The sequence below is a fragment of the Zalophus californianus genome, chromosome 8, assembly GCF_009762305.2.
Source record: "Zalophus californianus isolate mZalCal1 chromosome 8, mZalCal1.pri.v2, whole genome shotgun sequence".
Classification (NCBI taxonomy): Eukaryota; Metazoa; Chordata; class Mammalia; order Carnivora; family Otariidae; genus Zalophus; species Zalophus californianus.
The window spans coordinates 21,443,136-21,464,403 of NC_045602.1; the positions used below are offsets into that span (position 1 = coordinate 21,443,136).

The 21,268-nt window shown below is 44.5% G+C and overlaps 1 protein-coding gene across 2 annotated transcripts in view; it reads right to left on the minus strand.

Moving 5' to 3' along the window:
- Nucleotides 1-331: 331 nt before the first annotated feature.
- Nucleotides 332-21,268, minus strand: part of HADHA (hydroxyacyl-CoA dehydrogenase trifunctional multienzyme complex subunit alpha) — a 50,888-nt gene continuing 29,951 nt past the window's right edge. For both annotated transcript variants that reach the window (XM_027624189.2, XM_027624190.2), the window contains exons 8-20: nucleotides 19,703-19,825; nucleotides 19,109-19,227; nucleotides 17,179-17,235; nucleotides 15,452-15,561; nucleotides 11,504-11,638; nucleotides 9,359-9,530; nucleotides 6,724-6,810; nucleotides 3,826-3,966; nucleotides 3,332-3,400; nucleotides 2,378-2,573; nucleotides 1,583-1,697; nucleotides 889-1,034; nucleotides 332-813 (exon numbers count right to left, since the gene is read on the minus strand). In XM_027624189.2, coding sequence (XP_027479990.1) covers nucleotides 668-813; nucleotides 889-1,034; nucleotides 1,583-1,697; nucleotides 2,378-2,573; nucleotides 3,332-3,400; nucleotides 3,826-3,966; nucleotides 6,724-6,810; nucleotides 9,359-9,530; nucleotides 11,504-11,638; nucleotides 15,452-15,561; nucleotides 17,179-17,235; nucleotides 19,109-19,227; nucleotides 19,703-19,825 — 1,616 coding nt within the window. In that variant the 3' untranslated portion in view covers nucleotides 332-667. The remainder of the gene's footprint in view (nucleotides 814-888; nucleotides 1,035-1,582; nucleotides 1,698-2,377; nucleotides 2,574-3,331; nucleotides 3,401-3,825; nucleotides 3,967-6,723; nucleotides 6,811-9,358; nucleotides 9,531-11,503; nucleotides 11,639-15,451; nucleotides 15,562-17,178; nucleotides 17,236-19,108; nucleotides 19,228-19,702; nucleotides 19,826-21,268) is intronic.

A 21,268-nucleotide genomic window follows, 5' to 3' on the forward strand; every position in this document is an offset into this window, starting at 1 on the left:
CTGGGTGCCATTGTGCTACAAGGCATTAGTCTGGGGAAAGAAGTCTCTTAAAACCTGGCCTCCAAGCCTGTGGCACTTGACCTGCTCTGGCCAGTCAGGCCTCTCCCCCATGGCAAGCAGAAGCCTGCCAGAGTGTGTCAATACGACCAGATTTCGAAGGCTTTAGCACGTCAAGTCCCCCTTTATCGTCACAGTCTCTCTCGAGGTGCTGCCTAGAACTCTCCCAACACATTCACAGCCCAAAAGCCCAAGGCTTTATTCTGGCTCCTTGAAGGGAGGGGTTTAAAGCAGGAGGGCAAAGACAGAAGAAAAAGGAGCAGGCAGGCAGAGAGGCTGTTAGAGTTTGGTTTTTATTGTTATCACGTACGTGGCTGGGTGCAGAACTGCCCGGGCCACCACTCGCCACCACCGGCCCTGGTGGAGCAGGCAGCAAGATGGCTCTGGAGACACCGGCACTCAGGGTGTCAGGACTTATGGGTTCCTCCTAAAATGAAGTGCAAACTCATTCACAGCCAGACTCCACCAGGAGGGAGAGACTGTCCTAACTGAAGGCACTTTAGTCAGGGTGCACACCCAGTGCCAGAGTTTGTTTGCCTTCTGGTTCCTCTGACACGTCTAGATGCCCCTCTGCCAGAGAACCAGTGCCGCTGGCTGGGCGGGGGCCTGCTCACTGGCAGAACTTCCTGTTCGGGCTGTTAGCGTGGTCGATGAGCAGTTGGCACGGGGTGAACTGTTTTCCGTAGACGGCCTCATACTTCCTGAGCCGGTCCACTACCTTTTGAGCACCGTGCAGATCCACGAAGCGGAAGGGCCCTGGAAGGAAGAACAGGAGATGACAAAACGAGCTCTGGGATAAAACAAGCTACCTTCCCAACTTGCAAGACCAACCTCCAAGACATGGGGGAAAGCCGAGCCCGAAGACAGCTCCGATGTCTCCCTCTGCTGGTGTGGCCAAGATCCCTTCCTGCAGGCATAGGACGGCCTCATTCACGAATCTGGTCAGCAGGCGGTACTGGATGTCTTCGTCAGAGGAGCTGCCAACAGGGAGACACATTCGGGTAGCTGACATGTCACAGAGCCAGGATGCAGATGCGGGGATGGATGAGGGCTGGTGCTGCCGCTGCTCTGAGGGCCAGCCCGCACAGAACTTGCACTGTGTAGAGAAGGGGCCACTGGGAGGCCAGCCTTGCTCCTCGAAAGATGGCTCAGAGCTTCCTGCCCTAACTAACCAGAGACTGGCGCCCACTCTGCAGGGCTGGGCAGACTAGCCGGAATCTCTTGCCACCATCAGCTGTCAGTTACGAATGATAAAGAGGGTTTGGGGTGGGGGTGAAGGGGCCTAGGATGACAGTTTTTCTAGGTGCTCGCCAGACCTTCCGAGGAGAGGCTGGAGCAGGGGTCTTCCCAAGGCTCAGCTACAGTCCTTACCCTGATGCCGGGCAGAACACGAGATGGCATGTGGAAGGGCAAAAGTATTCTGGTCAGGTAAGGGGATTATCACAGGGAAGATGGAAGAGGGCTGAGAAGCTCTGGGCTGAAGAGAAACAGCTTTCCACACCTTCAGCTACTAAAGTTAACTCACACGTCAGACTTTGGGGGCACCTTCAGACTTGCCAAAATACCGTCCATGTCAGAATTCACATTCTTATTCTTCACACCCTCCTGGTAGATATAAAAGCCCTTCCCAGACTTGCGACCTAAAAGAAGCCAGAAAAGGGAGAATTACCAAATCTCAGAGACTGGGCCTGCGAATTCTCTTCTCTTCTTATCTGCTGTAAAGCCCCAGCCTCTCAAACTGTATTCCTGAATGTGTCTGTCTAGCTAACCCTAGAAATTTAGTGTGTATTTGTCTGCAGAGTTGGCAAAGAAGGAAAAATGATCTTGTGTTTCTTGGGGCTTGAAAATCTGTGTATGTGGATGGGAAAGGCCATCTGGGTGAGCTTTAATGTCCAGATATGCAACACCAGGACCTAGTATATGCCCTGGTCCTGGGGTTGATTCTGCTGCTCCTTCGCCGAGAGAGAAAGCCACCTCTGGTGGGCCTCAACCATATTCTCTGTGTTCAGAGGCCTTACTTTCTCCACATAGGTGGCCAGGCAGCATGGTAAAGTCTGGGTGCCGAATTTGCTCCTGCAGGATCACAGATGTGTTAGAGGCCTTGGGCCAGATGAAAATGCCTGGCTTGCATACCCTGGGCAATGGCAGAGCCTCAGGCCAGGGTTCTGCCTAACAGGTTGTCATGAAATCATTTAAAACATTCCCCATGATAGTGGGCTCTGTGTTTAGGAAGCACTCTCCCACATGGGCCTTCTGTAACTGTGTGTCTCAGGAAACTTTGTTCTTATGGGGTTACTTATGTTTCTCTGAGGCTACTCACCCAGGAAGCCCCTGGACACCATCTGCTTCAGCAGTTCTAGGCTTCCACCTCCAAACCGCTCCCCAAAGGCTTTGCCCAGATCTTCCGCTACGTGTTTTGCTACATCCACACCCACTTCATCCACCAGTGTGGCAGCACCCACAGGAAAGCCAAAGTTTGTGGTAAGGGAATCCAGCTTCTTAGGCTCAACTCCTTCCTGAACGGGAGGTAAGCAGGGATCTTAGGGGAGGAAGGCATTCCAGACCCTCCCACAAGGGCTCTCCATGCTGGCCCTCTGAAACAGGGCCGGTCCACCACCCACTTCTCTCCTGGGTGCCACCTGCCCAGGCCCAGGACTGGGGCTGTCCCACTCAGGGAAAGCAAAGGAGGTTTGGGAGCCACCAGGGGGAAAGTCTGAGCCTTCCCTAATCCACAGGTTTAGGACTGAACAACTTCATTTAGAGATGAACACATTACTCATTTCCTTCTTGAATGTAGTAATGAGATTCCATGGCAGACAGGGCGAAGTTTCCCACAACAGAGAAGAGACCGCTTCACAGAGCAGTGTGGCAGAGCCCCCCCGAGCCTGGGTCTGAGGAGGTGCCACCCGACGGGTGTGTGCAGAAGCTGCTCCAGCACCAACCAGCCCAAGTGGGCCTGTCTGTTGCGGATAGCTCCCACCTCAAAGTGGGGGAGGCAGGTGTGTAGAAGAGCACATTAGGAGGCATTTGGTCCTAGTGGAGCGGGGGGGGGGGGGGGGTAAGGGAGCAAAGCTAAAGTTCTGCCCATTGTAGGGTAGCAAAGCCCATGATTTCCCACCACAGTGTGGAAGGACTGGGCACAAAAGAGCCTTCTTGGAGAAGAACCTGGACTTAAGTGTATTAGAAGGAAGCCTGTTCCTCATCTTGACTACCAGTCTGGAGGACTGGTTTAAAGAGTGGAAGATGCCTCCAACATTCCGAGAGCAGTACTGACCTGGAGGATCCTGAGGACTTCAGACATCATGGGTGCGAGACACCTGGTGGTGTAGAAGCCAGGTCCATCCTGCCAAGGGAGAGAATGTGAGCTCACTGGCCCCTCCGCTGTAGGTACGACGTGAGGCTGAAAGCAGGCTCTCTTCCCCACGTGTCATTCCAAAATTCAAGGCAATTTATATCCGCAAACAGAATCGTTAAAATTATATCGTGAGGGAAGCCAGAGCCAAGGCAGCACGGCTTGAACCAAACGGCACAGCACAGGGTTTCACAGTCTGGGATGGCTGGGAGAACGTGCCACGTCCCAGACACGCCCCTCTCAGATCCTGACTCAGCAGCACGGTCCACACCACTGTCCACACTGCACACAACTAAGGGGAAATCCTATCAAAAGGTGACCTATTTGCCCCCAGAATAGTTATAAACAAGCCTGAAGGTATAAGGAATCTTAACAGAACTTTGCCCCATCTGCCGCTCTGTCACACAGCTCCTTACCTTAACCACAATGATGACCTTCCCCTGCTTGAGCCCGACGGCTACCGCCGAAGCGGTTGTGTCCTTAGACGTTTTCTCGGTTGTGATGATCTCCAGCAGCTGCATCTTGTCCACAGGAGAGAAGTAGTGCATGCCAATCACCTGGCAAGGGGAGTACAAAGCCAAAAGATCTAAGAACGCAGAGGAGGAACTGGAGAGCACTCATTTTTTTTTTTTTTTTTTTTGCTAGGAAAGCAAGGGAGATCCGTCTGAGTGGTCTGGCTCTGTGGTTCTTTGAAAAAAAGTTCAGTATGTTTCAGAGGGCTCACTGGAATCATCTTCTACGGAATCCATCTGCTTCTAGGGAAACAGATCCTACCAACAATTAGTGCCAAAATCACAGCTACTGGCCAAATTAAATTTATCAGGGAAGAATGAATGAAAGTCCCACTTGTATTACTGATACTGATGGTTTAGAGGGTCCACTTTTTTTGAGGTGGGGGAGGCAGAGACAGGCAGAAGAATCCATCAATGTGCTCGACTGTCAGATGTATCTGGATTTTACACAGATGGGTCTCACTACCAGGATACTGGGTTTAAATAAGATTTATCAACATTCAGGGACACCTGGCTCAGTCGGTTGAAAATCCAACTCCTGATTTCGGCTCAGGTCATGGTCTTGGGGTCATGAGATCAAGCCCTGTGTCAGGGTCTGCGCTCAACGGGGAGTCTGAGATTCCCTCTCTCCCTCTGCTCCTCTCCCCCACCCCTGCACTCTCTTTCAAATAAATAAATCTTAAAAAAACCCACAAAAACATTCAAATGCACCCGAAGATTCATTAAACCAATGATTCTCAAAGTGAAGTAACTCGACCAGCAACATTAGCATCACCTGGGAAATTTAGACCTAAAATTCTCAGGCCCACCCCAGACCCAGATCTACTGAATGAAAGACTAGGGGCAGGGCCCAGTTCTGTGTTTAAGAAGCCTTCCAGGTAATTCTGATACATGCTGAAGTTCAGAACCTCCTCCTTAAGCTAACAATTAGTCTCCCAACTGCATTGCTGTGGGAGAGAATAATTTAATCATAAAACTTAGTTTTGCTCCCCCTACCCTCGTTTTAGCTTAAGATATAACTAATGATATCTACCATTTATTGACTGCTGGCTATCCACTGTTCTTTAATACCTTTGCCATTTATTCCTTACATTTAGTCCATCACTCTGTGAACTAGTCAGTCTATCTAGATGAAAAACGTCATCAGGGAGTTAAAATTGGTAGCACAGGGTCAGTTAGTGAACGGCAGTGGGATTCCATCACAGCTGGCCTGTCTCCAAAGCCTGCCTACTCTCCATTATGTAACGCACAGGTCACTTAAATGTTCCATAAACTTACCAATCCAAAAGTTGCTTCTAAACCCTAAACTGTTCCTTAACTTATGTCTAAACTATTTAAAAAGACAGGACCTGATTCAGACTCAGTACTTCTGAGCAGAAGGAATTAGCCTTTATGACATACAACTTATATACAATAAAATGCACAGAACTTAAAGTGTTCATTTCGATGAGTTTTGACAATTGTATATACACTCATGTGATCACTACCCCAAGCAAATCTATTTACATTACTCAAGAAAGCTGTGCCAAAGGTGACCAACTTGTCCTGGATAAACAGATGGCTGGTCACCCTCCCTGTGCCCCTGTGGCCTTAATTTTATATAACATAGGGGAAGCAGGGGACAAAAGCTATCCAAGATACTTGGAGGCCAGGACTGCAAAACATAACGCTTTTTCCACTCCACTGGGAAAATGAGAAGTTAGCATCAAAGATTCTCCTTCACTGACTTAAATGCTGCCGAGGTGCCGAGTGATGCGACATGGCCAGACTGTCAACCTGCCTTTATACTGTTTTTGTGTCTTCCCTCAGTGTCACACTTCTCCCCGTGACCTCTTCCTGCCGTCCCTGAACCTGCCTGTCAGGCCCTGTATCGCTTCCGATCTACGGTGTGCTAGGAAACAAGCTTAACTTGCATTCACAAGCTATTAGAATAGGAATAAATAGACTTTTGTGTTTTCAATACAAGGACTCTGTCTTAACAATTTCAGCGGCTTAAAGGTCTCTTATATTTCCTTCCTACTTTTGGCTGGCTCTGGTTAGCTGAGGCTAATTGCTATCCTTCAGAGAGGTGAGGTGTTTTATTTCTCCTTGAGTGATTTCACTTTCCCTGGGTTACCCTGGTAGACAGCAGAAGCCCAAAGATAAACTTCCAGGCATCATTCCAAATACTCACTGAAAGTGCTTCTGCCCTTTCATATCCTGGGTTAGCAGTTCTAAGTGAACCCACAGGTGGACACACCTCACCACCCATCCTGATCTATTCCTGGACATGGAATTGGAAGCAAACCTGTCTTAGATTGTCACCAGTGTGTGCTCTGTAACTGAAGTGATATTTTGGAGTGCCCCTCTTATTTTAAGGGCCTGTCTTTATTTTTTAAAATTAAAAATGTTTTTAAAGATTTTATTTTTTGAAAGTAATCTCTACACCCAACATGGCGCTCAAATTCACAACCCCAAGATCAAGAGTCACATGCTCTACCAACTGGGCGAGCCAGGTGCCCCTTGGGCCTACCTTTAAATACCTAATTGTAATAAAGGTAGGTTTTATAGTCTGAACCTAAAAAAATAAGAGCTGTTAGGGATGCAAATCACCTGTAAAAGTATATTTTGGTTGTACTTCACTTATCCCAGCATCTCACAATGGTCACGGTCTTACTAGCTTCTCTGTGCCCAGTTTTGGGGAAGACATCATCACCCCCTCCACCTCACAATCCACACCAGGCCCTTCTCATGCTCTAAGCCTTCCTCAGGGAGCCCACGGCAGGAAAACACTTCAGGGTCTTTCCCCTGTTCAGAATTTACCTTCTCGGGTCTTTTGCTGACAGCAGCAATTTCACTGATTGGGAGAGCAGATGTGTTACTGGCAAAGACACAGTGATCCGGAATCAGCTGCAGAGGAAAAGCATTGAAGAATGTGTCACGGAGGCCTGGGAGATGACTGGAGTCCGAAGCAGAGCTGAACCATGAAACCTGGGCCTGGCCCCGCTTCCCCCGCCAACTGCTCAGACAGTAGTACTATCCGGCCGACATTTCCAACCTCCCAGGGCTCCTGTGATGGGGAGTGTGTTGGCCTTGTTCTTTTTCCCATTCAGCCTTCTTCTAGTTCTGGCTCAGTGTCCTAACCTGGAGACTGCATCTCAACAGTTAGGTACATAAGACACCTCAGATAAATACTGGAAAGATAACCTTGAGTCAAATCTCATTCATTTCAAGATCCAGCATGCGTACCAATCCCTCTTCTTGTTTGGATCTGCCCTCAAATCCGAAAGCTGACGATCCCCCCTCCCCCCCCCTTTACCTTTATAAGAACAAGCCATAGCATGCCTGCCTAGCTCATTTTATACAGGGTGCTATTAGAAAACCGTGCACCGCTGTAATTAATCTACGGCACACAAATCCTATTAACTGTTATCTTTATCATCCTGGAGAACAGTCTCTAATGTAGACTGTCTCAGCATTCTGTTCATGATCCCAAGTTATTCATGTTTTTATTCAGCTGTGTGCATAAAAAACGTGGAAGGCACACCTGTCAAATTTGTGCACCCTGGGACAGGCAAAATCCTAACATGGGAGCTGGGAATCAAGGTTCAAGATATATGCAACACACTGAAAAGCTAAGTGTAAAGTAACATCAATTATAATGGGGACAAAGGTAAAATACCACATTAAGATTTTTTTAAAAAGAAAAACGGGGGGGGCGCTTGGGTGGCTCAGTCGTTAAGCGTCTGCCTTCAGCTCAGGTCATGATCCCAGGGTCCTGGGATCGAGCCTCATATCGGGCTCCCTGCTCCGCGGGAAGCCTGCTTCCCCCTCTCCCACTACCCCCTGCTTGTGTTTCCTCTCTCTCTGTGTCTCTCTCTGTCCAATAAATAAATAAAATCTTAAAAAAAAAAAAAAACGGGAAAAAGCGAGAGAGGCACCTGTTGAACAAAACCTGGCTTGGCAGTTAAAGCTTGTGTAAGGCCCCCAGGATTTTAATCAGAAGTGTGAGTTGAAAGCAGAGCACGACTGCAGGGAAGTGAAAGTCTCAAGTGGCGCGTCTGAGCGGCATGGCGTCTCACGCTGGTGGGGACATTCTCTATGAAGAGCAGGCCAACGTCTCCAAAGACACCTGGCACCAATTCCTCCCCTTCTAATTCATGTGGGGCTCTCATCCCATCCAGAGGTAGACTCTATTTCTGCCCTCCTGAATCTCATGACTTGCTTTTACCAATGGAAAGCAGGAATGACACTCTGAGCTCCAGGCCAGCCCTTAAGAAGCCTTGTTTTTTTTTTTTTTTTGCCCTCTTAGAAGCCAGAGGTCAACGCTGTAGAGTTTGCTCCGAGTCTGCACTTCTCTCGATCTGATCCCTCTTTCTCTTTCCCTTGATCACCAGCTTCCCAACTGCTAAAGCTAACACACCCCTGTCCGTGCTGGGAGTCCCAAACCCAGACTTTCCACAAGCAAAGACCATCACCTAGTCAGATGGTCAATGCTCTTCTCCCCATGCTGCCTGTGTCTGTTTTTGCAGCTCCCCAAGGATCTGCCTGCCACTGGCTCAGCGGTGCCCTCAAAGTCCTGGGAACACCACCCACCTCTCTGTGCCGAAATGCCACTTAGCACAGATGGAATACAAATCCAGGCAGCTCTTCTGAACTTTCCCCCTTAGCTGAATCTACATGACCCTTTGTCAAAAGCAAAGATTTTCCAATGCACGGATTCCAAAGCGGAACTGTCCCAAACAGAGTTGCTTGTCTTTAGGGCCTCAGCCCTCCGTAGGTTGAGTGTGTGGTAGAGCAGGGACCGCCCTCACACAGAGGCCACTGTAAGAGTATGGCCACTACTCAGGACACCTGGAGAGCTGTTGAGCCAGTGCCATTTCGTGTACACAATCTACTAAGCCCACATTCTGTTTAACTGTAGGTGCTGCTCCAGGTGCTGGTTCTTTCTATCTTGTACCTTAGTGACTACTGTCTTTTGTTCTCCTCTGGGCTCTTTCTTTATACCACCCACGACAGGTACTTGTTTTGTTCATAGCATGTAGAGTGCTCAAGATCAAGACCAAAGCAGCATTTCCACAAAGTAAGCACTGAAACCTGCCTGGAGAGAGAATTTCTCCCCTACTTCCTGTGCTGGCTAGACCTGAAGAAGTTTAGTTATGGCTTGTAGCTAACCCAAAATGCTAAGACAGCTGGCTAGACTCCATGAGGCTACTATATGTCTGGGTGATTGAACTCCCACAGAATGCTAATGAACCCTGTGTTACTTGACTTTCTTACCTCAGGACTCAGATTTGACCTTTGTAACCTACATACTGTACATGGGTTCACATAAAAACTCCCAAGTATGGACATGAATAACCCTATAAAAAGAACCATGAGTTTCCTTTTTTAAAACCTAGCTCTGTGTCCTCCACGCACTAGGCTACGATTCAAGTACAATAGGCCTCTTACTTACCGCTTCTACTTCCTTTAGCACTCTGTGCTTAAGACTAAGGTCCTCAAAAACAGCTTCAATCACCATGTCAGCCTTTTCAAAACCTTTGTAATCGAGCTGCCCAGTCAAGTTGCTGAAAATGGAGTCCCTTTCAAATGATGTTAGAGCTTTCTTCTTCACTTTATCATTCAATCTAGAAAAAACACAGTCCTAGTCAGAAGGAAAGAATAGGAAACTTAACATTTATTGAGCATCCATGGGCCAGACACTGCTTTTTTTTTTTTTTTTTTTTACCAACTCTCTGAGGCACTTCTATTACTCCCATTTTGAGATAGAAGAGTTGCTCAAATAGGCTCAGAGGGACTCATGGTCAAATGGCTAGGTACAAGGCCAAAGGCAGGTTGGCCCCCAAGTCCACATTCTTTCTCCTGTAAGATGCCTCTAAATGTGAAACTTAAATAAACTCTAACACTCATAAAACATTTAAATTTGCCAAGAGGAGTAAACACAAATACTGGAATGGCAAAACAAAGAAGAACCTCTGGTAACTCTCTACCTATAACAGAGGAAACACCCAACATGTGTCCTAGACCACATGGACTTATACCTGATTACACATCATTTTGTTATTCTGTAACTGTAATCTTCTGGAAAAGAGAGACCAAGCATTATTTCTTATACTCTTAATCTACTTCCCAGTCAGCACATAGTTAAGTACCATATTATATTGATTACATAAAATATTAACTCAAGGTTTCTTCCTTCCCATAGGGAGATAAAAAGGATTCCTGCTACTCAGACATTTAACTGATTACTTTTCACTGCCAAGAAAAACAGGCTCTCTTAGGTTATAATCTGACCACACTTGCAGAATAACTGACCTAGAATTTTCCTCTGAGTGAATAGAGCTAAATCCTGTTTACTAATTTCCTTAACCAAAAGGAAAATTAAAGCCACAAGGTAAATTTATTTCATGCTTTGGTATCAAGACTAGAAATTCTCATGTTTGTGGATTTTGGTGGTTTCCATCTCACTGCCGTATTGTTATGGAGCACTGAAACAGCACGACTTTGTGGAAAATGAGGATGTGAGGAAACGTGCCATAATGACACACTGAAGGTGGGGCTGGGATCAAAACTCTGGAACCTCCTATTTCTTGGCTGGCGTTACCGTAGAGAAGCAGGAAACAGATTTGGTTCCATAATGTCTGAGGCTTTACCGACTGTCTCCATCTTACCTCTGAATTAATAAAAGGTGAGTATTACTCTCCCTCCTGCCCACCTACCCCCTCCCTCCTCCTGCACGCTGCCTGTTTTGCAGAGGGGGAGAAACTGAGCAGCTGCTTGGCCAGACTAGAAATTGGTTTCAGCTCAGTTCTGTGCCCCAGTGTAATGGACAAGCAAAGTCTTAAAAGCATGGGTTCAAATCTCTTGGTTTCTGACAACCATGTCAGCAGTTAGCAAACAAGATGCTCGTCAGAGTTCAGAATGCTATTAGTTGCTCTAAGGCCTAATGAAACTGTTGCCAGTTTCCAGTTACCAGAAGCTGTTTTTGAGGACCTTAGTCTTAAGCACAGAGTGCTAAAGAGCTGAAACCAATTTCTAGTCTGGCCAAGCAGCTGCTCAGTTTCTCCCTCTCTGCAAAACAGGCAGCGTGCAGGAGGAGGGAGGGGGTAGGTGGGCAGGAGGGAGAGTAATACTCACCTTTTATTAATTCAGAGGTAAGATGGAGACAGTCGGTAAAGCCTCAGGCATTATGGAACCAAATCTGTTTCCTGCTTCTCTACGGTAACGCCAGCCAAGAAATAGGAGGTTCCAGAGTTTTGATCCCAGCCCCACCTTCAGTGTGTCATTATGGCACGTTTCCTCACATCCTCATTTTCCACAAACATGAGAATTTCTAGTCTTGATACCAAAGCATGAAATAAATGGCATTTAAAAAATATCTGATGGTTTTCTCTTCTGCAGTCAGACATTACTGATTCCAATGATGTTAACGGTTTATAATATGTGCAATAAAATGAACCGAAAGGAATTAGTGTTTCTAAAAATCAAAGGAAAGAGCTTAACTACGGAGCATCCAGTACTCACCACGTTCAGGAAAAAGGAACGTGTAATGGCAAAAAACAAACAGCATTCTGCTGACAGAGGCAGAGAGCTGGCTTACCCTTTGAACACCTGTTGCTGTCCTCGGCCCAGCCCGGCTAGTGTAGCATCTTTAAGTATGGTCTTCAGGCCTTTATCCACAGACACCTGGGCAATGCCAGCTCCCATCAGCCCTGCACCAAGAATGGCTAGGTGCCTAGAAGGAAAGCATGAATGACTTTTGGTAGACTAATCATTTCAGTAGAAGGGGCAGATCACCTAAGTTATTCAATAAACCAATGAAAGCAGGCACAATAATAAAGTATTTTAAATAATTTTTATCTATAAAAATCTGTATTTATAAATAGATTTTATCTATAAAAACCTATTTAAAGATTTTTTCTATAAGTAAGGTATTTTAAATAATTTTAATCTATAAAAAATTTAAATAATTTTTATTTTTAAAAATTGATTTTCAAATTTATTTAATTTTTTAAGAGAGAGAGCATGTGAGCACTCGAACAGTGTGGGGGTGGGAGAATCTCAAGCGGGCTCCATGCCTAGCTCAGAGCCCAACACCCGGCTGGATGCCAGGACCCTGAGATCATAACCTGAGCTGAGACCAACAGCTGGATGCTTAACTGACTGAGCGACCCAGACGCCCCCTTTTAATTAATTAAGAGAGAGAGAGAGAACAGGGCGGAGGGAGAGAGTGTTTCAAAGTTAAATACAAAAATCCATTAGGTCTGAAAGAACTGGCCTACACAAGAAGACAGAATTATATTAATCTCCAATCATGTCTTGAGATCACTGAAAACAAAACAACCTGGTTTATGTTGAAGTCAGCATGAGTATTTCTGGTTTCCAAACAAAAGGCAATTTGCAGTGACATGCTCAAAGACTAATCTCTCTTCTTCTGACTACTTATCTGTTGGCGATTTACCATTTTCCTTTAAGCTTTCATTTCTCCTGAATTTGTGCCATTATTATTATTCCTTACTTGGATTAGATCAAAATTCTCCTGGATGGTTTCTTTGCTTCCAGACCTTACCTCCCCTTCCCCACAAATACCTTCATACGTGCACATTCCTGCCTTTTCCACCCCCAACTTCTCTTGAACTCGTCAGGACCATCCGGCTTGCCCCACGGTATTCTGGAATGGCTTCATGTACATTATTTTTGTCTCCTCAGTTAAATTCTAAGTATTTTGTGGGCCAGAGATCATGTCTGTCTGATTATTCTTTTTAGTTTTCCATAGTTCTGGAGCAATATGCCATACTCCCATAGTAAATAACTAAAAAAATTTTTCCAGAGTATCTTCCTTCATAAAAGAAGCCTAAGTTTACAGCACTATGTAGACCTAAATTAGACTTAATACTAGGATAAAGTTTCATTCCTAACAATTCTGATTATAATGTTCAAAAATCATGTTTATGACCTGAAAAGGAAACCTAATTTCACGTCCTAGAGGTATCTTTCAAATGTAGCTTTGTAGTAACACATGCATTTATATGGTTAGTGGGTTTTTTTAAAGATTTATTTATTGGGGCACCTGGGTGGCTCAGTCGGTTAAGCAGCTGCCTTCAGCTCCGATCATGATCTCTAGGTCCTGGGACCGAGCTATGCATCGGGCTCCCTGCTCCGCGGGGGGTCTGCCTCTCTCTCCCCCTCTGCCGCTCCCCACCGTTTGTTTTCTCACTCCCATTCTCTCTCAAATAAATAAAATCTTAAAAAAAAGAAAAAAAGTGAAACCAGATAAGGAATTCAAATGATGATCCGAGGGGAAAGAGCCGAGACAGAAGTGGAGAGAGCAGAGGCATCACTGACAGTGGGGAAAGCAGGAAAAAGGGTACCCTTTCTTCAAGGTTCTTTTTCTTTCTTTCTTTCAGCAATCTGTGCCCCCAACATGGGGCTCAAGCTCACGACCCCGAGATCAAGAGTCGCACGCTCTTCCTACTGAGCCAGCCAGGCGCCCCAATTCTTCAAGGTTCTTTAGTAAATCTTCTGTTCAACCTGTCCTGCCTTGGGTACCCTATAATTAATTCCTCATCTCCTTTTTCCTCCATTTACTTCCCAAGTGAGGCCAACTCTTACATTACCGTTTTCCTGTCCATTTAGTTCTGAGTTTCTGAATTTCTGATTCAAGGTGATTCTTTCTTATCTGCAAATGCTTATTTAAGGATATTTCATTCAAGTTTAGAAGTGTTATGTTACAGTTTTCTTCTGTATTGTGGCTGTTTTGGGGAGGGGAGAATTTTCTTTCTTTTTTTTTTAAAGATTTTATTTATTTGAGAAAGAAAGAGAGAGAGGCTGCGAGAGCGGGAACACAAGCAGGGGGAGCAGGAGAGGGAGAAGCAGACTTTCCGCGGAGCAAGGAGCCCGATGCGGGGCTCGATCCCAGGACCCTGGAATCACGACCTTAACGACTAAGCCCCTCAGGCGTCCCAGGGGAGAATTTTCTTAAACTTAAGTATTTTGATTATAATTTTCTTATTTCTTCTTATATGAGACTCATGTGGATGTTGCCTGTCTTTTTTATGTATTTGGTATAACAACACCCTCCCCAAATGGCATTATATGCTAGTTGCATACGACACGAAGAGGTATATGCAGACAGGAGTAGGAGTCTGGAGTGGCTCATTAGGTTTTGTAATTTAAGAGGACTCTCTTCAGCTGCAAAGTGTAGTCTCTTTAATTGATGGCATTTTTTTGGTAGGTGGAGGGATGGGGGTAAAGGAGTAGGGTGGGGAGGAGGTAGAAGTTGGTGTGTGTTTTAATTTTGTTATTTTAATTTGTTATTTTAGTTTTGTAATTTTGCAGGATTCAATATTTTTCTCTGCTTCCTTTTCCTTCCTGTTATTATAAAGTTTGCCTCTTACATAATTAGAAGTTAGCGGCGTATCTGCCTTCTATTTATGCCATGCATGGGGAATGGGTGGCTTTGTTGTCCTTGCTCATGACTGATTTTTGTAGAACGTATGCAGAGATGCCGACTTAGGTGGCCATCTTATTCTACTGCAGCGTGGAAGTGAATGCACCGAATGCAAGATACTCTCCACACTGGGTGGAGCAAGCACCACAGATGGGTACTGATCGCCCCTTATCACCATGTGTGCTGGAGAAGCGGTGACAGTTGTAGTTCATAGTCTATTTGGAAATCAGCCCTTTGGGCTAGCATCGTATCTGTCTCACCCAAATTTCTGACCTGTTTTACTTCTATTTTGGATTGTAATCTCATTAAAGGTGAAGGGGATGGAGAAGGTAGTAACCTTAGCTGCTCTGAAAGCCCTCACAGTAATTCAGATAGAGCAGTGTGTCTCAACCTTGGCATTACTGACATTTTGGATTTGATTGTAATTCTCAGGCCTGTCCCACGTACTGTAGGATGTTTAGCAGCACCCCTAACCTCTGCTCACTAGATGCCAGAAGAACCTGTGACAACCAAACATGTTTCCAGACATTATCAAATGATCCCTGGGGCCGGGGGAGGGGAGACAAGGCCCAGGCTGAGAACCACTGAGCTAGAAGGTGAATTTAGGGGCATTATGAAATTTAAAATGCTGAAGAGCTTTTGGGCAGCATAGCATTGAAAGGCTTGTTGAAAAGAACAGACAGGCAAGTAGAATCTCATGTGTTCAGGCTGTAAGCCAGAAGGACAAGTCTTCAACAGTCAGAGTAAGACTTTATTTTTTTAAGGAGGAAGAAGTGTGAGTTCCCAGAGATGGTATCTTAAGTCATAGGGAGACACAAGATCATTAAACAGTGCCTAGTATGTGTGTTTGGTTTGGGAATAGGGGACATAAGCCAGATTTCTAGGGGACATCAATAGCAAGACAAGAAAGTCTCTGTAGGAGCCATTACAGAGGTCTGGAGAAAACTCAGCACAGGCAGAACTTTGAAAGCCAAAACGTTCTTAGTAGAGAAAGGGATCTAATGTGCTCAGGACAGAACAGGAGTAGGCAAGACAGAAGGTATGAATTCAGCTCTGTAGTGAAACCTACAAGGGCTCCCTAGGTGGAGTTTAACTTACTTCACTTCCTTCTGCGGAGCTCCAAATTTATTCTTCTTACACAGGACCTGCCCATGATAAAGTCCCATCAAGGCCTTTGATTCTTTGGTCATTGCAAGCTCTCCAAATTTCTGAAAAGTAAAGGAGAAGAAGAAAGGGTAGCATTTCAGAGTCTCAGGGATGGAGGTTCCTTCAGTCGGGTTTCCCTGCAGAGACACGGAGCCCCGGGCGTTCCTTGCCCGCAGTACTTTCCTGCTACCGCTTTCAAAGGGTCTGGATACATCTGAGCTCTCAGATTCTCCCCACCAGTGGTGGCAGCGACTCACCTTTTCCATGGAACCAGAGTGCCAGGGCCACAGTCCTCTCAATCAACCCTCTCACTTTGAAGACTGGGAAGAGGAGGCCCAGAGAAATTAAGTCACCACAACACCTCAAGTGGCAGAAATGGAACTCGCACCCCGGGGGTAGGACTCCCAACTCTGGTTCTCTTTCGCTAAAGCAGGCTCCCTGCACCATACCTGCCGCTTTGAAAAGTACCCTAATGCTTACAGAGAGCAAGTCTCAGGTTAGTTAAGAACCTGAGATTTAGAGTCTGGGTTTGACAGAACGGGGTTTGAATCCTGGCTCTGCCATTTCCCAGTTGTCAAGCTTTCTTCATCCTTAAAATGGGACAAACCATGCTTATTTTACAGTTTTGTTGGAATTAGATGAGAAAGCTAGTAAAATGACTAGGGTCTCAACGTCAGCTATCATCATCATCATCATCATCATCACTACTGCTAGAATTTACTGGTATGGTTACATGGTTACAAATAGCACTTCAAAGGAAGAATCCTCCTAATAAAGTTGCTTTCATGTCCTAATCGAACATGAAACAATGTTCTACTAATCTTGATAAGTGGATTCTATTCAGTAACCCAGTGATTTTCCAACCGTGGGTAGGGATCCATCAGGCATCCTGAGTTCAGTGGGTTGTGATAAGTAAAACAGATAGGAAATACCAAGTACAACATACACAGTGAGGACAATAACTGATTTGTGAAACCTGTGCTTCAATTACATATGTACACGTGTAGCTGGACAGGAGGTTAAAGACTAAAGCAGAGTGCACAGCAATAAGCAACCCAGTACAAGAAATGTTTTTTTTCTGGAACTTGTCCTGAGCTCTTGAGATACCTTTTGTCTTATTATCGACAAGCAGTCATTCTTCAATGATTGCTTAAAATTTAAAAACAACCCAAACTGCTTAAATCCGCAATAGCACCAACTGGTTGGAAAAGTGGGAAGAGGTGAGGCTGGTTCATACGCCCCTCTGTGTCCTTTTAGTGGCTATACCACATTTCCTTCCATTCTCTAATTCACCAAAGAAAGGCTGGCCTTCAAAGTCTTATTGCTAGGCCCTAACGACCAAGAAACCTATTTTTCTATCAATATATTCATTTTATCACAACAAAACTAGCCCAACTCCAGAACATAAACATCCCAGTGATTCATTTTGAAAGGATTAGAACTCTGGCCCTGCTCTCCCTAGTTAAACCCTCATTACTGAGAGCACGTTCAAATAGTTGGGACCACTAAGGTGTTCTTAACATCCACTCACTGAGATTAACCCTAAGAAATGATAATCACTAGAAGGAAAACATTTTGGGTAGGCTTTGGGTACTTTTTCTTGTTTTAGCTTTACACAGAGTTTTAGATCTTGATTTTCTTGAATCCAATAATAATACATGGAAAGGAAAGAACTTTACCTTAGATTCAGAGAGATAACCAGCATCATTCCCTTGCTCAATTCCAGTCTTTACCACCTAAAAAAACACATAAAGCACTTGTTCACTGTTGCCAGGGACTGGTGAGAGGTGGACTAACACTGAATAAAACTGCTAGTCCGTCAGTCTTCAAACAGTAAAGTCAAAAGTCTAGAAGTGGAATAAGAAAGATGAGAAGACCGAGTAGCTGCTTAAGACTGACTTCATTCTCCATCTCCAAGGCCATTGCTAAAGAAAGGAAATGAAAGGGAGTGGGAAAAGAAGAGAGGGGTCCCACGGCTCAAACTCTTACTCCTTATACCTCTAGACCACTATCCCGTCAAAGAGAGTGGACGTTGGTGCTGCCCAAGTCCAAGAAGAGGTTTTCCCCGTCCCTCTTAATTACCCTCCCTCCTGCTGAAATGGCTCTTCCAGCTTCTCTCCTGTTCTCCTAATGCAGGCACATCCCTAGAGCTCCACTCTCAGCCCCTTTCTCCCTCAGGCCCATCATCTACTCTGTCACGTTACTCATGAACTCTACAAATTCAACTTATCATTTGAGGGAAGTCCTAGCCTAAGTACAATGGCAAGTATAAAAGATGAAGTGACCCTGTACTCAGTCACCATCATTTATGGGAATGACAAAACTGATTAAAACACACACAAACAGATCTACATTCTTGTCGTTTGTCTAAACTCCTGTTGCTTGAATTTCCTGAAACATCTAAACTCAGCACTTCTCTAAAACTTAGCTCACAATCTCTTCCCTTTGGCGAGTCTCCTACTACCTTCACCTTTTTACTATCCTATCTCGGGGTCTTACTCAAACGTCAGGTCTGAATTACCAAAATAGCTTCCGACTTCAAGTATCTACTTTGTCTCTCCTCTAAACCATTCTCTATGATCTATACAGAACAAAAGTCAAATTTCCAAATTCATTATTGTCAGTCTTCTAAACTCTAGGCTCATTCTGCCTTTTTGTACACGTTTCACTAGCCTACAAAATCTGGTCTCATTAAATGTTCCTTGAAGACCCTCATGCTCTCCAGCTTCTGCAGCTTTGCTCAAAATGCCCATCTGACCTGGGCATTTACTTTCTCTTCATCTATTCTCTACCCACTTTCCAGGGCTCAGGTCAAACTATGAGGCTCTTCCTAATTTCTCTGGCTTACAGTGACTGCTCCCTCCCCTGCGCATTTAGCAATCTTCCTCTGTCCCAATTATCTGGCAGTGGTCCCACGCTGGAGTCTAACACTAGTTACCTGTCTCACTACAGATCCATGTCTAATCTCCCCAGCCCACACTGGGAGACAGGTGAGGGAAGGGAATCAAATGTCCTGTTTTATGCATTTTGGTGTCTTTTCCTCAAAATATATTTGTTGGCTGATTTATTTTCCATATTCGAAGTCTTAGATTATATGCTCTCTTGATCTGAGACTTTCCAGACTGAAGAGTTCCTAAGTTTTAAAGTCTACCTTTAGACAGAAGTTCTTAACCCTGTGATCATTTTATTTATCCTCCTTGATCTTTTTCAGAACTTCTCCAGATCATTACACCTTTCTTATAATTCTGGCAATGGGGAAGTCAATGAGACATTTTAGGTACTGACAATGGTTTCAACTAAGGCCATCAATTTTGTTTCAACTACCTCTTAATTAATGCCCAACATTTTACTGGCCTTGTTATACTGATAGAACATAGTTTTTTTCCAAGTTTGTAACTGGTAGTTTGAAACTCATTATGCCCGGCACTCATTATTCCCCAAATATCATTTTATAAGCCCCCATAGCTTGCTTTATTTTTAGTGAGTACTGTAACAACAGAACTAAGAACTTTAGTACCAGCAGATATGATTCAGAAAGGTAATAAAGAATACTGCTCTATACAAAGGGAGGAAACATGAGAAATGTGGGAATAGGGGGTGAAGACTCACATCAATTATTTTCAGAGGTGCAGGATAAAGGCCTTTGGTCTGTTTTCGTACTTTTTCTTCCACCTTTTTGTAAATCTGTTGCCTGACAAATGGAATACTCATGGCATATGATATCAATTCTGTAAAAGAAAACGCTTTTAGGTACTTCCTGGAAAAAGCCTAGCCTCCCTTGTTAGTTTGTTCTGCAAACTCCATAAAAATGCAGTAATTGTAGCTATCTGAAAGAACTTTTCTTTACTATGATACACAAAATCCAAACTGCAACCTAAGCACTTCTATACACATGGTTTAATTAGTTGATAAATGCTAAAGCTGCGTGTTGGGTGCATAGGTGTCTACTACACTATTATACTATTCTACTTTTGTATTAATGCTTCAAATTTTCCAAAATAATAAGTAAAAAAAAATGGCTATAACCAACCAGTGTAAGGTTTAGGACTTGATCCTAGAACAGAGTTGTTGTACTCCTTAAGGATGATTCTATGCTTACAGCAAATAATGCACTTACCTCTTTCCCATTTCTTATTTTACAGCAAATAAAATTAAACGCTCTGGAGAGAACCTTTGCTTTTGTTCTTTAATAACGACACTCACTTTCTACTAATCCCTTGTCTCTCTTTATAGAGATTTTCTTATCAGATAGTCCTTTGGCAAAAGTGACTGCAACTTCTTCTAAGTATTCAATCGTCCGCTCCTCTGGAGGTTTTAATCCTGGTCCTGTAAAAATGAACACAACAGACTGGAGTGTAAATCACTTTCCGCACAGCTTTCCAGGTTGGACTAGAGACTGGCAGCTAGCAAGTCAAGAACTATGGACTCAAAGAAGAGAAGTGACACTGAGCAAAGGTGCAACAATGTGCTCTAGAGAGAAAACAAGGTCTTAAGTCCTATTAGTCTGGCTTCTGTTTCTGAGTAGGATGTAGAATGTCTCATGAAGCCTGTATTCTTGTGGCAAAACTGTGGACAAAAATGAATAATTTGTAAAATCACACATTTGTAAAGCTATGAGAGAGTGGTAGAAACAATGAGGACCATATGAACTAAGATGCCAGGGAGGGAAGAGCCTGTCTCAGGTGAACTGATGATTGCTGGATACTTTCTTTTCTGAGGGTAAGTACTGCTTTTGGGCATGGGCTGAAGATTAGAATACTTGGCCCAAGCAGAAGGATGTTCCTGGGGGCAAGTGAAATGATCAGTTTTGGAGGTCACATACAATAGATAAGAAGCTAGAAGAAACCAAATGCAAAGCTAGTCTTTCCCATGGAACATTCATGGAATTCTAAGGTGGTACAAGGGGTTGGAAGGGCTGGGTCGAAAAGCTAGAGGGCAATCTCTCACAGTGTCATGATGTTTATTTTTTTTTTTTTTTATTTTTTTTTTTTTATTTTTTTTTTTTTTATTTTTTTTTTTTTTAAAAAAAGACACATTTATTCAGCGTCATGATCAGACTATTACATTTAGCAATCAACAGCATGGGTGCAAAAAAAAAAAAAATCTACATTAAAACCCTTTGTTGGAATGCTTTACACTTTCCACAGAACAGAAACTAAAATAACCTGTTATACAATTAGTCACAAATACAGTCCTCGAGTTTTTTGCCCATACACATGAGTATTGTCTAAAACATGTCTTCTTTGTAGCAGCTAGGCCCTGCCACCACTGTGCTTGGCTGAGTTCACAAATCTGTTGTAACCTGTAGCTTCCCTGTCACTTCTCTGGCTCTCCTCTCCTGCTTAGCTTTGTTTCCTGGCAGTAATTAAAACCTTCTGCCGCTGCCATAGCTACTGCTGCTGCTGGAACCACCATAGCCACCTTGGTTTCGTGGTTTGGCAAAGTATTGGCCTCCACCACCCTAGGGGCCAGAGCTTCTGCCTCCAAAATTTCCTCCTTTCATGGGTCCAAAATTTGAGGATTGATTGTTGTAATTGCCAAAGTCATTATAGCTTCCGCCACCTCCGAAGTTGCTTCCGTCATTACCAAATCCATTATAGCCATCCCCACTGCCACCATAGCCACCACCACCTCGACCGCCACCAGAGCCACCTCGACCACCGAAGTTCCCTCCACGACCAAAGTTGTCATTCCCACCAAAACCACCTCCATGACCACCACCAAAGTTTCCAGAACCACTTCGACCTCTTTGGCTGGATGAAGCACTAG